Raw genomic sequence first — 12,506 nt, forward strand, 5'->3', positions numbered from 1 at the left:
AAAATAGAAGCTTACTGGATTTATTGTTACTTTCATACGTCATGAAATAAGCCAAAAATGTCTTGCCATACTTGTTTGATAAAGTATGATGAGCATTTGCCTACCTTCAGGTGCAGCTCTAGAGTATGTGGATCTTCATCAAGTGAGTGAAACTTTGTGGATTGTATTTGGTTTCTTTCCTTTATTGATTTCAGATTCCAGAGCAAAGGCACCATCTACTAGGTGGCAATCAACATAAGCGGCAAAAGAATGAGATATCATGTCTTGTAATTTTATAAATATGCTGATCTTCATCTGCCTTCCCCTTTCTATCATCGGTGCCTCTTGGGGGGAAAAGTTTGGCCTTGGAAAAGCAAGTTTAGAAATGGCTGGGAGAACAGAGTGTACAAGTCTACTTTTGTCTCCCAGCTATTTAGTTTCTTCATTTAAATTATATCAGTGAATTTTAGAGCTTATGAAAGTCATGAAATGAATCACCAGTTTGAGCCAAATAGAGTGTAGGCTGGCAGCTACGCTGTTGGGTTCTTGAAACAACCGTTTTCTGTCCCAGTTCAGCTTTGTCCTGTTGCTCTCAGAAAAAGTGAAATAGGTCATCTGTTCACGTCTGCATTTGACATATATATATATGGCGTGCGCTCACATCATGGGAGATCTATCCTAATCCTCTCTGCGGCATGGTGTTGTGGCAGTGTAATCCTAAATCAGGGCCACAGCCAAACATGGAATCATTAGTGAGATATGGCAGAAGTGATTCCGTGTCCCAGAATCAGCTTTTAACTTTTTTTTTTTTTTTTTTACCCTAAGACCACCCTAAGATTCTCTTGCCCCACCTTGCCACCCGGGTCTATCTGTGTACGTGCCCATGTCCACCTGTATCTGTGTATCTTTCTTTCTTCAGCAGTGCCCCCAGGTTCAGAAAGCTGAGCCAGGAGCTTCCAGGTTACACTCAACCCTGGAGCTGGATTTCATCTGCAGTAATTTATAGCATTGGAAAGACCTGCTGCTCTTCCATTAGTGCTGGGAGGGATGCATGGCGGTGCCAGTGGCAGCTGAGGAACAGTCTGGGTTTAGACTCAGTCACCTTGGAAAGTCTTACAGGAATACAAAAGAAGATACAGTTAACCCTTGTACAATGTAGGCATTCAGGTTACCTACCCCCCACACAGTCAAAACTCCATGTATAATTTTTGATTTCCCAAAAACTTAACCACTAAGAGACTACTGTTTCCTGCCCCTTCAGCTCAGCACTCTCCACTGGACCAAGGAGTGGTGGCCTTCACCTGTCAGAGCGTCTGCGGTGGAATCTCCACTTTCTCCTCCAGCCCCCCCTGGGGCCTCACGTCCTAGGCAACATCGTGGGGATAACACCCACTTGCAGGGCCAGAGTAACTTTGTATCCAGCTCTGCTGAGCTCTGAGCAGTAAGCCTCATTTGTCTCATTTTAGAGCTGAGGCCGCTGAGTATGGAAAGGCTAAGGTGCCCGCGCAAGGTAACCAGGGCTATGATTTGAGTCTGGACATCGACTTCTGGTCTGAGGCTTCCATGCACATGGGACCCTCCAGCAGCTCCCCATTGCCTCTAGGTGAAGGTCAACTCCACAGCATGTCCCGGAAGACCCTCATGATCTATCTTCTGCCCACACATCTAGTCTGATTTCCTGCCATTCTTCCCTTGCACTTTATACTCTAGAAGTATCGAACGGCTCTTAAAAACTGGGTGGCATTTGACATCTACCTGCCGTGTACATCGTGTACCTTCTGCCTGGAAAGCCCCTAGCCTTGACCCCTCTCTCAGTGTTTTCATTGTGAGCATTTATTCATTTTTCAAACCTAGATTGTCACCTCTACTACGATGCCCTCTTCTCAGTTTTCTCCCTTGCCTGGTACATTTATTCTCTTACTGGTTTATTCAACAAATATTTCCGAGCACCCATTAAGTACCAGGCACTGAACTAAGCACAGATCATGCACCAGCGGACGCAGCTGACCAACTCCCTGCCCTCCTGGCTCCCAATCTCCGGGGAAAGACAGACATTGTATAAAGACAGGAAACACACAAATAAATGTGTGGTGACAATTGGGATGATGGCCGTGAAGGAAATAATGACGCTCTCGGAGCCTGAAGAACCCAGTGGAGGAAAAAGGAACACACGGAGTTTTCAGTTTGCACGTCGGTCTTCTGGAGGAGGCTGGGGCCTCCTTGACTCTCACCCTCATCTCCCTGTATCCAGTAGCAGTGAGCTCCGTGGGGGTCTTGCCCCCTGCAGGGCTGGGAGAGGGAGGGGGGCAGGCATGGAGTTGGGTGTCTGCAGGTCACCTGACACCTGCCTCCTCCCAACCTAGGGGCTCCTGAAGCAGAATTCATGAGGAACACAGGATAAGACACTCATTCTCTGGGGTTTGTTTTCAAATTTGTCAAGACATATTTGCTCTTCATATTACAGCCTCCTTACAAAGGTGGGGCTTTTTTTCAATTAAGTACTTCAAATTCTTGAACTTAAAGGTGCTTTGTAAACTCAAACTATAAATTAAGTCACAAAGATAGCTTTCAGCTTTTAAATAAAATGATTTCCCCTTCCTTTAGTTTTTTTTTTTTTAAGATTTTATTTATTTATTCGACAGAGATAGAGACAGCGAGAGAGGGAACACAAGCAGGGGGAGTGGGAGAGGAAGAAGCAGGCTCACAGGGAGGAGCCTGATGTGGGGCTCGATCCCATAACGCCAGGATCACGCCCTGAGCCGAAGGCAGACACTTAACTGCTGTGCCACCCAGGCGCCCCTACCCTTCCTTTAGTTTTTTAAAAAATTTCAGTGGGGCATAGAAATATACTGTCTTTAGGCACTCATTTAAGATGAAAGCTTATTATAGCAGTTTTTATTTGTTTGTCTCTCCTTTTTGTTTTAAATCTAAAGGGTATAGTTCCTTTGAGTAAAAAATGACATCATTACTTAAAGAAGTATTATTTAGAGGAAACTATCCAAATTACAGTTGTTCATATGGAATCACTCTCAGAAACTTTATTACTCTATACATTATAGTCAGGAAAGCATAGGTTTTAAATAAAATTCAGGTGACAAATAGTCCAAGATGTTTAAGATCTTTTATTTTGTACACTTAAAGTATTTGTAGTTTGTATTAGGAGTCTTAGTTATATTTTTGAAATGTTTTTGTTTTTTCTTTTATAATTATTAATAGCAATAGGTTATTTAAAATGTTCATAGGAAATATTTGAAATTGTAATATGGAAAGTTGTATATGGTTTCTTATTAAACATTTTTAAAAGAAAAAACAAAACCACCCAATATATTAAAGTCTATTTTAAATAGACCTCCCTTTAAGTGCATCTTATCATATACACATAAGGAAATGCAAACTACTTTTCACAGTGTCCATTAGAACATATTAGTAATAAATTTTTTCTCTTACTTATAAATAACAGAAAAGTCTTCACAAATTAATATGGACAATATCATAGACAGGTGCTTTCTCAGCTCAATAAATAATTATAATGATTTTTTGAGAGAGACAGTGTGTGGGGGAAGAGGGACAGAGGGAAACAGAGAGAATCTTAAGCAGGCTGCATGCTCAACACAGAGCCCAATGTGGGGCTCGATCTCATGACCCTGAGATCATGACCTGAGCTGAAACCAAGAGTCAGTTGCTTAACTGAGCCACCCAGGTGCCCCTGAATATCTTATTCAAAAAAAAAAATGTCATGGAACAAATACTTGCTTACTGGCTTAATTTGAGAAGTGCCAAGAAAATCTTCAACTCAAACAGTCTCCCTCACTGGCACCAGATTTTACCATTAGCATTTAATTTCTTTTATGCTGAGGTTTGCTTCTGATGGGCTTTCTTTTTTATTGTTAATGTTGTTTAAATGTGTTTTATTTCTGAGAGAACAATAATTCTCCATGATGCCTTAGTGAGCTGCTTTGCTCTCTGGAAACCAGTTGCCTGGGGGGACAGAAATTCTGAAAGGGACCAGAACCAAGAAGTAGGGTTGCTATAGGGCCGGCCCAGAACAAGAAGTAATGGTCCTTGATCATGTGTAATTATCAGAGGTTTCTGGATGGTACACGTGTGACTTGCCAAAGGTTTCAGCCCGAGGGCTTTCTCTGATGAACTCAGCACACTGATCAAAGGGTTTGCAATGGTCTCATTTGTTCATTCTGTCAATGAGAACTTGAGAACGAAAGAGATGGTTGAATGCCGACTGAAGTGAGATTTTCAAAACATTAATTTGTCCTTCACTATTGTGTTTCAGAGACTGGAGCACAAGGAAGTTTTAGTGGGCTTGGTGTTCCTGGTTTTCCAGGCCAGCAATCTCTTCTTCAGGGTGGGTTTTGTGGTGGCCGAGAGAGTCCTTTACATGCCTAGGTGATTATTGCTCGTGATTTCCTCTTTACGAGACCTGCCTTCCGTCACCAACACGGGTAGTTCCAGAGGGACGGTCCTTTTCGTACGTCGCAATCAAGTCCTTGTGGAGCTGAGGTGTTTATTATCTCGGCTTTCACAACAGCCGCAGAGAGATTTGGGGAGCTGGAGCTTGCCCTGTTCACTCTAGTTTGCAGGGGCTGACCTCCAGCTGGAAGCTTGATGGCTAAATGTGAAGTATTGACTTGAGTGTATTCAGGATTTCAGGGGCAGTCGTTTACCCCCATATCTATGTTTTGTTAAATGTAATTGTAGTAATTTTCTAGAAATATTTGATTTGCATAAGATTATTGACTATGTTAAATACTGGAATTGTAACTAATTTCTTCCTGTCTTCTTCTTTCTCTCTTTCTTTCCCTCTTTCTTCTTCCAACCTTAGAAAATATTTTTTTTTTTTAGTTTTTCAGTTTTAATTCTAATGTGTACAGTGTTGTATTAGTTTCAGGTGTACAATGTAGTGAGTCAACACTTCCATATATCACCCAGTGCTCATCACAACAAGAGCACTGCTTACTCCCCATCACCTATTTAACCCATCCCCCCACCCACTCCACTCCGGTAACCATCACTTTGTTCTCTATAGTTAAGAGTTTGTTTCTTCATTTGTCTCTCTCTCCTTTTTTTCCCTTTGTTCATTTGTTTCTTAAATTTCACAAATGGGAGTGAAATCACATGGTATTTGTCTTTCCCTTACTGACTTATTTTGCTTATTATAATATTCTCTCGCTCCATCCATGTTGTTGCAAATGGCAAGGTTTCAGTCTTTATTATGGCTGAATAACATTCCATTGTGTATACACACACATACACACTACATCTTCTTTATTCGTCTATCAATCAACATTTGTGCTGCTTCCATAAATTGGCTATTGTAAATAATGCTGCTGTATGAAATAAGTCAGAGAAAGACAAATACCATATGATTTCACTCATATGTGGACTTTAAGAAACAAAACAGATGAACATAGGGAAAGGGGAAAAAAAAGAGAGAGAGAGACAGGGAAGCAAACCATAAGATAGACTCTTAACCTCAGGAAACAAACTGAGGGTTGCTGGAGTGAAGGGAGGTGGGAGGGATGGGGTGGCTGGGTGATGGACATTGGGGAGGGTATGTGTTGTGGGGAGAGCTGTGTGTTTTGTAAGATTGATGAATCACAGACCCATACCCCTGAAACAAATAAGAAATTATATGTTAATAAAATAAATAAATGGGAACTATGTGACAGGATATATGAATTAGCATAACTGTAGTAATCATTTCACTATCTATATATGTGTGTATGTATATATATCAAATCATGTTGTCTGCCTTTAAATGTATACAATTTTTATTCAAAATATATAATGGAAAATTTGAAATTTTTTAATAATTAAAATGAATAAATATAAAAATGAGAACAATATCAAGAAATTTATCTTTGAGGGAAAAAATGGCTTAAAAATATAAAGAGCATTCAGGCATATAATATTACATAATGCCACTTAGCTCTGAATATTTGAATTGTGCTAAGTCTTGTCTGTTCTCTTGTCTTACTCAAATATAGGCATTCGAAGGCAATGTTTCTTTCTGGATTCCTGGAAATGACCCTGAATCAAGGAATAGAGTGTTCTGCCAAAGATCAGTTGTGTGTCCAGGAGAAAAACACTAAGTTTCTTTGGGCCAAGTTTTCTCATTTTTTTTAGAATCAGGGCATTTGATTAAACAGTCTCTGAAATTATATCATTTTAGAAATGAGGTATAACAATGCCCATTATCTGAAAGTCAGTGATTGTAAACCAAAGAATTAAAAAGAAATTATTATTTTTATGACTTTGAGCTAGCAATAAAAGTGGTCAAAATTATACATTTTAATTAGAAATTGATTTCAAAATTGTGGATCCCCTAAGAATAAAGTACTTAAAAGCTTTCTTGAGACATTTCGAAGTCTTATTTTCAGTTGACTAAAGGAGTAGTCAGTTCATTATATGCCTTATAAGGCTTCAGCACAATTTGAGAAGCAGTTAATTCTTTAATAAATACTATTCAATAAGATTAAAAATAGGTCAGTAGTCTTAGGTATCCTGTATGTGCCCTCCCTCTCTCCATTCTAACTTCAAAAGTGCCCAAATATCACCTGCCTCCTAATTGCACTTTGAAATCTGTATAAAGGGAATTGGAATGGTTATTTAGTATTGGCTACCTCTTTAGCACTGTAGAGTTTATAGTCAGAATTTCATAAGCCAAATATGTGGGAATAATCTTTTATTCTGATAACAAGTGCCAGTTTTATGGGTGTCCTTTTTGAATAGGAAGACATGTTTATGGCTTAAATTGATCCATTACAAATTTCTTGCCCTCTTATTTTTATCCAGAAGGAGACATATAATTTGATGGCTCCTTTTTCATGTTTCAGTCATATTTCAAATGGCTAAAATTTCTCACAGTTGAAGAAGTTGAAATAGTTAATGAGAGATGTCAAAATAAGTAATAGATTCTGATCTCTCATTCACAAGCCAGAATAAGATAATTTATTCACTTTAGTACAAAAGTATAAATCCCAAGGTAATAGAAAACTCTAATTGGCTGGAATAGAGGAAAAGTAGACAGAATTAGCAAAGGCAGAAATAATATGTGGTATAGAAATTACTAGAATAATTGAGAATACAGATGGAGAAATTGAATAAGTAATTGGGGAAAGAGGAAAAACTAAAAATGGCTATAAACTTAGATGTTCTTTATACTGCACAATCCCTAAACTTACAGATATTTGAGACATGTGGAATTTGAAAAATGACTATCCGTTATTTTCTATTGTGAGTAAAAATTTCCAATCATATATATCACTATAAAGTGAAAAATTTTAACCAACTAAGAATCTTAATAAAAATGAAATTCCATAGTTATTTCTTGAGATACTGTGTGAAGAATGTTACGTACAATATGTGGGACCCATTCCAATGCACTGTCTGTGCATGTAAATCTCTGTATTTCAGTCTCTGGAAAAGAGAGATGTTTAATTGGGACTGAATCTAGTTCCTGCCAATGCCACATCATCAGCAAAGGCATTTTTGTTATCAGAAACTTAGTTTAGCAAATGCAATCAAAAGAAAACACTGAACTAGCTGGTAACCTTGGAAAAGCATTGAAATTTGCCAAATTACCACTTTCTGATCTGTAAAATGAGAGGGTTGAAACGAGAGGGTTGACCTTCTTTGATGACTTCCAAATGTTGGTTGCAGGAACACTGTGGACTGTTGGTCCATGACTGATCGGTAGCCACATGGAAATTAAAGGAAGGCAGTGTGGTGAATTTTTCATAAAGCTGAGTCTATGTAGTTTTTAAATTCTGAAATTATGCTTGTTCTACTTTACTGCTGTTAGAACTTCCTTTCATTTATGAAATGATAAAGGCAGATGGTAGTTGTATTTATTAATATCCTTATTTTGGAAAATCACATTAATTAATAATTATTACTATCCTTACTCAACAACCCCCTGACAGTACTCCCAGTCTTTTTTAAAAATCTTTTTTTTTAATTCTGGTGCCACAAGGTTACGTGATTTCTAAGATTTCATTTACCTCTAAAGTTCAATTGTTTTGTGATTCAGAGTAATATAGAGAATAGGTAGGTACTGGGCAAGGTTGAGCCATCTAATGGTATATGAGTCATTCCAGATTTTAAGGAGTCTAGACCACAAAAAATCATAGCCCAGAAACCGGGCACAACCTTGAGGCTTTGTTTGGCACAAAGAAGCAAGAAATGTAGCCTGTGGTCAAAGAAGAAAATAATCAATAGAAGCAGAAAAAGAGATGACACCATGAAGAAAATAAATATGTGAGCCACACAGTGAGAAAACATAGTGGTTGTACCACTTTACATTCCTAACCAACAGTGCACAAAGTGGGGCGCCTGGGTGGCTCAATTAGTTAAGCATCTGACTCTTGATTTTGGCTCAGGTCATGATTTACGGGTCGTGGGATGGAGCCCCACATTGGGCTCTGCCCTCAGCAGGGAGTTTGCTTCTCTCCCCTTCCCTTTGCCCCTCCCCCTGCTTACACACACTCTCTCTCTCTCTCTCTCTCTCAATAAATAAATATTAAACAGAGAAACAGTGCAGAAATGTTCCAATTTATCCACATCCTCACCAACACTGGTTATTTTCTCTTTGTTTAAATGGTAGCCATCCTAATGGGTATTTAGATGGTACAAGCTTTTTTTTTTTAAATAACGATTTTATTGAGGTATAATTCACATGCCACACAATTCACCCATTTAAAGTACACAAAACAATGACTTGCACTATATTCACAGAACTGTGCATCACCACTGTCTAATTCCAGAACATTTTTATCACTCCAAAAAGAAATCCCACACCCTTTAGCAGTCATTCCCTATTTACCTCAGCCACCTCCAGCCCTACGGAACCATTAATCTTTCTGTCTCTATAGGTTTACCTATTCTGGATATTTCATATAAATGGAATCATATAAAATGTGGTCTCATAACTGGTGTCTTTCACTTAGCATGTTTCCAAGGTTCCTTCATGTTGTAGCATGTAGCGATACTTGGTTCCCTTTTAGTGCTGAATAATATTCCATTGTATGACTGTATCACATATATTTTATCCATCCATCAGTTGATGAACATTTGGGTTCTTTACACTTTGGAAGTGGTTTAAATGCCACCGGTATAAACATTCATGTATAAGTTTTTGTATACACATAGGTTTTCATTTCTCTTGGATAGTTACTCCACAGTATAATTTTTGGGCATATGGTAACTGTGTTTAACCTTTTGAGAAGTTGAACTGGAGTAATTTTGGTCCACTGCCCTTTCTAGTGCCTTAGTGTTCTTAAAAAATTAATACACTTCAAGGAGACTGGATTGCTGACAATCATCTGCTTCCTACTTACAATACATAAATACTTCACTAATTCTCTACCTCAGAAAATAAATGTGCAACAGCAAAGTTAAGATAGTATTATGATGATTAATTTTATGTGTCGACTTGACTGGACCAAGGGATGCCTAAGTATCTGGTTAAACATTGTTCCTGGATGTGTCTGTGAGGGTGTTTCCAGAAGAGATTAGCATTGGACTTGGCAGACTGAGTAAAGCAAATTGTCATCCCCAGTGTGAGTATCATCTAATCAGTTGAGGGTCTCAATGAAACAAAAAGGTGGAGGAAGGCTGAATTCTCACTCTGCCTGACTGTTGAGCTGAGATGTAACTCTTCTCCTGCATGTGGGCTGAGTCTCCCCTGGTTCTCAGGCCTTCAGTTTTGAACTAGAACTACAGTATCAGCATTCCTGAGTTTCCAGCTTGCAAATGGCAGATCATTGGGACTTCTCTGTCTCCATAATCATGTGAGCCAATTCCTTATAAAAATTTTTCTCTCTCTTTCCATATACCTATATTTAGCTAGCAAGCTAGCTAGCTATCCATCTCTCCTGTTGGTTCTGTTTCTTTGAAGAACTCTGACCAGTACAAGTATTTATATTGTGTATTATTACCATCATTTATTGAGCATTACCTATGCTCCACATGTTGTCGTTAGCTCAACAACCAAACTAGGTAATTACTATTATAATCCGCATTTGCTCAATGAGGAAATTGAGATCTAGAACAGTGCTGCCGAATAGAGAAAATGTGAGCCACACTTATAATTACATAGGTAATTTTAAATTTTCTAGTAGTTACATTTTAAAAAAGAAACAAGTGAAATTAATTTTAATATATATTTTATTTAACCCAATATAACCAAAATATCATCATTTCAACATGGAACCAAAATTTAAAAAAAAACTATTAATAAGATATTTCATATTCTTTTTCTCATACCATGTCTTTAAAATGCAATGTTGTATTTTATACTTACAACATGTCTCAATTCAGAATCACAGTTCAAGCACTAAATAGATACAGGTGGCTAGTGTATTAGACAAAACATGTCTAGAGACTTAAATAATTTGTCTTTCTCACACAAAAGCCTGAACTCTTGTTCATGAGTAGGCTATATTACTTCTCATGCCTAGAGATGTCACATAATTTTTAGAGCTGGTAGAAAATCAATGACATGAGAGGAGATATCTCATATTAAAAAGTAAATTAGAACCTAGCAGTTTCTCGGAAAGTAAAATGAATGACCTTGCTCTCCAGGTTGCTTTATGAATATGCTAAGGCTAGTGTAGGAAAAAAAATATATAGCTGTATCTTTATATTGAATATAAAGAAGCTCTTCAGACCCAACCTATAGGACAGGGAGCTAGGAAACTGATAGATGGCTTGAAAATTTTTGAATCTGAAAAGCTCTGGACTGCAGTTATACACAGTCTTCTGGAAATGTTCCCATTCATCAGATCTTTGGATAAAGAAATCCACAGGCTCTATTTGTCTTGGCTCACAGAAGCCAGCAGCTTCCAGGTCAAGTCTGACACAAGGATTCTCTTCTGCACAGAAGTCACGGACCCCTGAGCGTTGGCTGCTGCAGCCTCGAACATCTGCCTGGCATTCTGGGGCTTCACTCTAACCATCTCAGACCAACATCCATGACACCAAAATAGGAGCTTATCATCCAGTAATTTGTCAAGTGCACATAAATGTAGGAATTCAACAGATCAGAATCTAGTAAGTTAGGGATATTTTTGGTCTGGATCATACTGAAATTTAAGTAAATTTAAAGTAAATTTCAGTAAATCTGAAACCTACTTTCAAATTTTTATGTTGCTTTGCCCAGCTTTTTAAGAAGTCCTAAGTCATGGAGTCTGAGGTCAGTCCTTCAATAGAAGCCTGGAAGTTTGTAGATAATTTGAAGCCTGGTTTTAATGATTAGGAAGGAGAAGCAGGAGGAGGAGAAAAGAGAAGAAAGAAGCATTGTGACAATTCTTCCAAATATTTTTTCTTCCCATGAAATAGTTACATATCAGAGAAAGAACTTTGATAAAGCCTGAGATTAATTAATATTGAGGGTTAAGGGAGCTAAAACTGCATTCTTTGAATAGTATCTTCAGGTTACAAGTATCATGTGCGATTCGCTTTTACACTGAAATGTTTTAAAATCAGAGAATATACAAATCTTCGCATTAAGACATGCATCTATAACATGCAGTGTTTGATAAATGGGATAAATATTTGATGGATAATTTTTTTAGAAACAGATATATGACACTTACTTGGAATTTAACCTAAAAGATTTCCTTTATACTTTCTGCATATGAAAAACAACATACCTATTTATAATTGTACATTAAATCAGTATTTCTCTTCCCTTTCTTTCTTTCTTTTTTTTTTCTTTTATCAGCAAGCTTGGTACATACAGTTCTTCATAAAATATATGAAGGTTTTGGGGCTAGTACTAGGCCAGCTGGTTCAATGCAAGAAAAATAAGACAAGCACGTCCTTGCAGGTCCTCCTGTACCAGACTTCTCGAGACTATAGCCTTCAGTTAAGACACTTAATTGAGAAAACTTCTATGCCCCAGTGGATCCTTATACTGAATTGTATTACTATTTTTTATACAAACCCTGGAGATGTGGAGGAAAAAACTGCTTCTCCACTGCACATTTACTATGTGATTAATTAATATTTTTTATACTCTATCTTATTTTTTTCCTTGTCTTTATTCCTGGTATTAGTTTCCTAGGGCTGCCACAACAAATTACCACAAATTGGATGCCTAGAACTATGGGACCTTATGCTCTCCTAGTTCTGGAGGTCAGAATTCCAAAATCAAAGTGTTGGCAAGGCCATGTTCCCTCCAGAGGCTCTGGGAGAGAACACTTCCTTGCCTCTTTCAGCTTCTAGTGGCTCTGTCCAACCTCTGCCTCTGTCCCCACGGGAGCTTCCCTTTATGTTTCTTCTCTGTGTGTCTCTTACAAGGACACTTGGCATTGGATTTAGGACCCACTTAGACAATCCAGCATGATCTCTTCTCAAGATCCTTAAATTAAGTATGTCTGCAAAGACCCTTTTTCCTAAAGAGGTTACACTCACTGGATACATGGCTGTACCTTTTGGGGGGCCACTATTCACCACTCCCCCCCAGCAAATCTCAAGTTCCTTGAGACATAAACTCACATAGTCACTGG

At 38.1% G+C, this 12,506-nt stretch overlaps 1 protein-coding gene across 1 annotated transcript in view; it reads left to right on the plus strand.

Annotated features, from left to right (window-relative positions):
- Positions 1-1,030: 1,030 nt before the first annotated feature.
- LOC113257385 (protein O-mannosyl-transferase TMTC1-like) overlaps positions 1,031-12,506 on the plus strand; it is a 68,088-nt gene continuing 56,612 nt past the window's right edge. Inside the window, exons 1-3 of the mRNA XM_026501574.4 lie at positions 1,031-1,134; positions 1,446-1,647; positions 4,268-4,380. Coding sequence (XP_026357359.3) covers positions 1,031-1,134; positions 1,446-1,647; positions 4,268-4,380 — 419 coding nt within the window. The remainder of the gene's footprint in view (positions 1,135-1,445; positions 1,648-4,267; positions 4,381-12,506) is intronic.

Source organism: Ursus arctos, unplaced genomic scaffold (assembly GCF_023065955.2).
Source record: "Ursus arctos isolate Adak ecotype North America unplaced genomic scaffold, UrsArc2.0 scaffold_26, whole genome shotgun sequence".
Classification (NCBI taxonomy): domain Eukaryota; kingdom Metazoa; phylum Chordata; class Mammalia; order Carnivora; family Ursidae; genus Ursus; species Ursus arctos.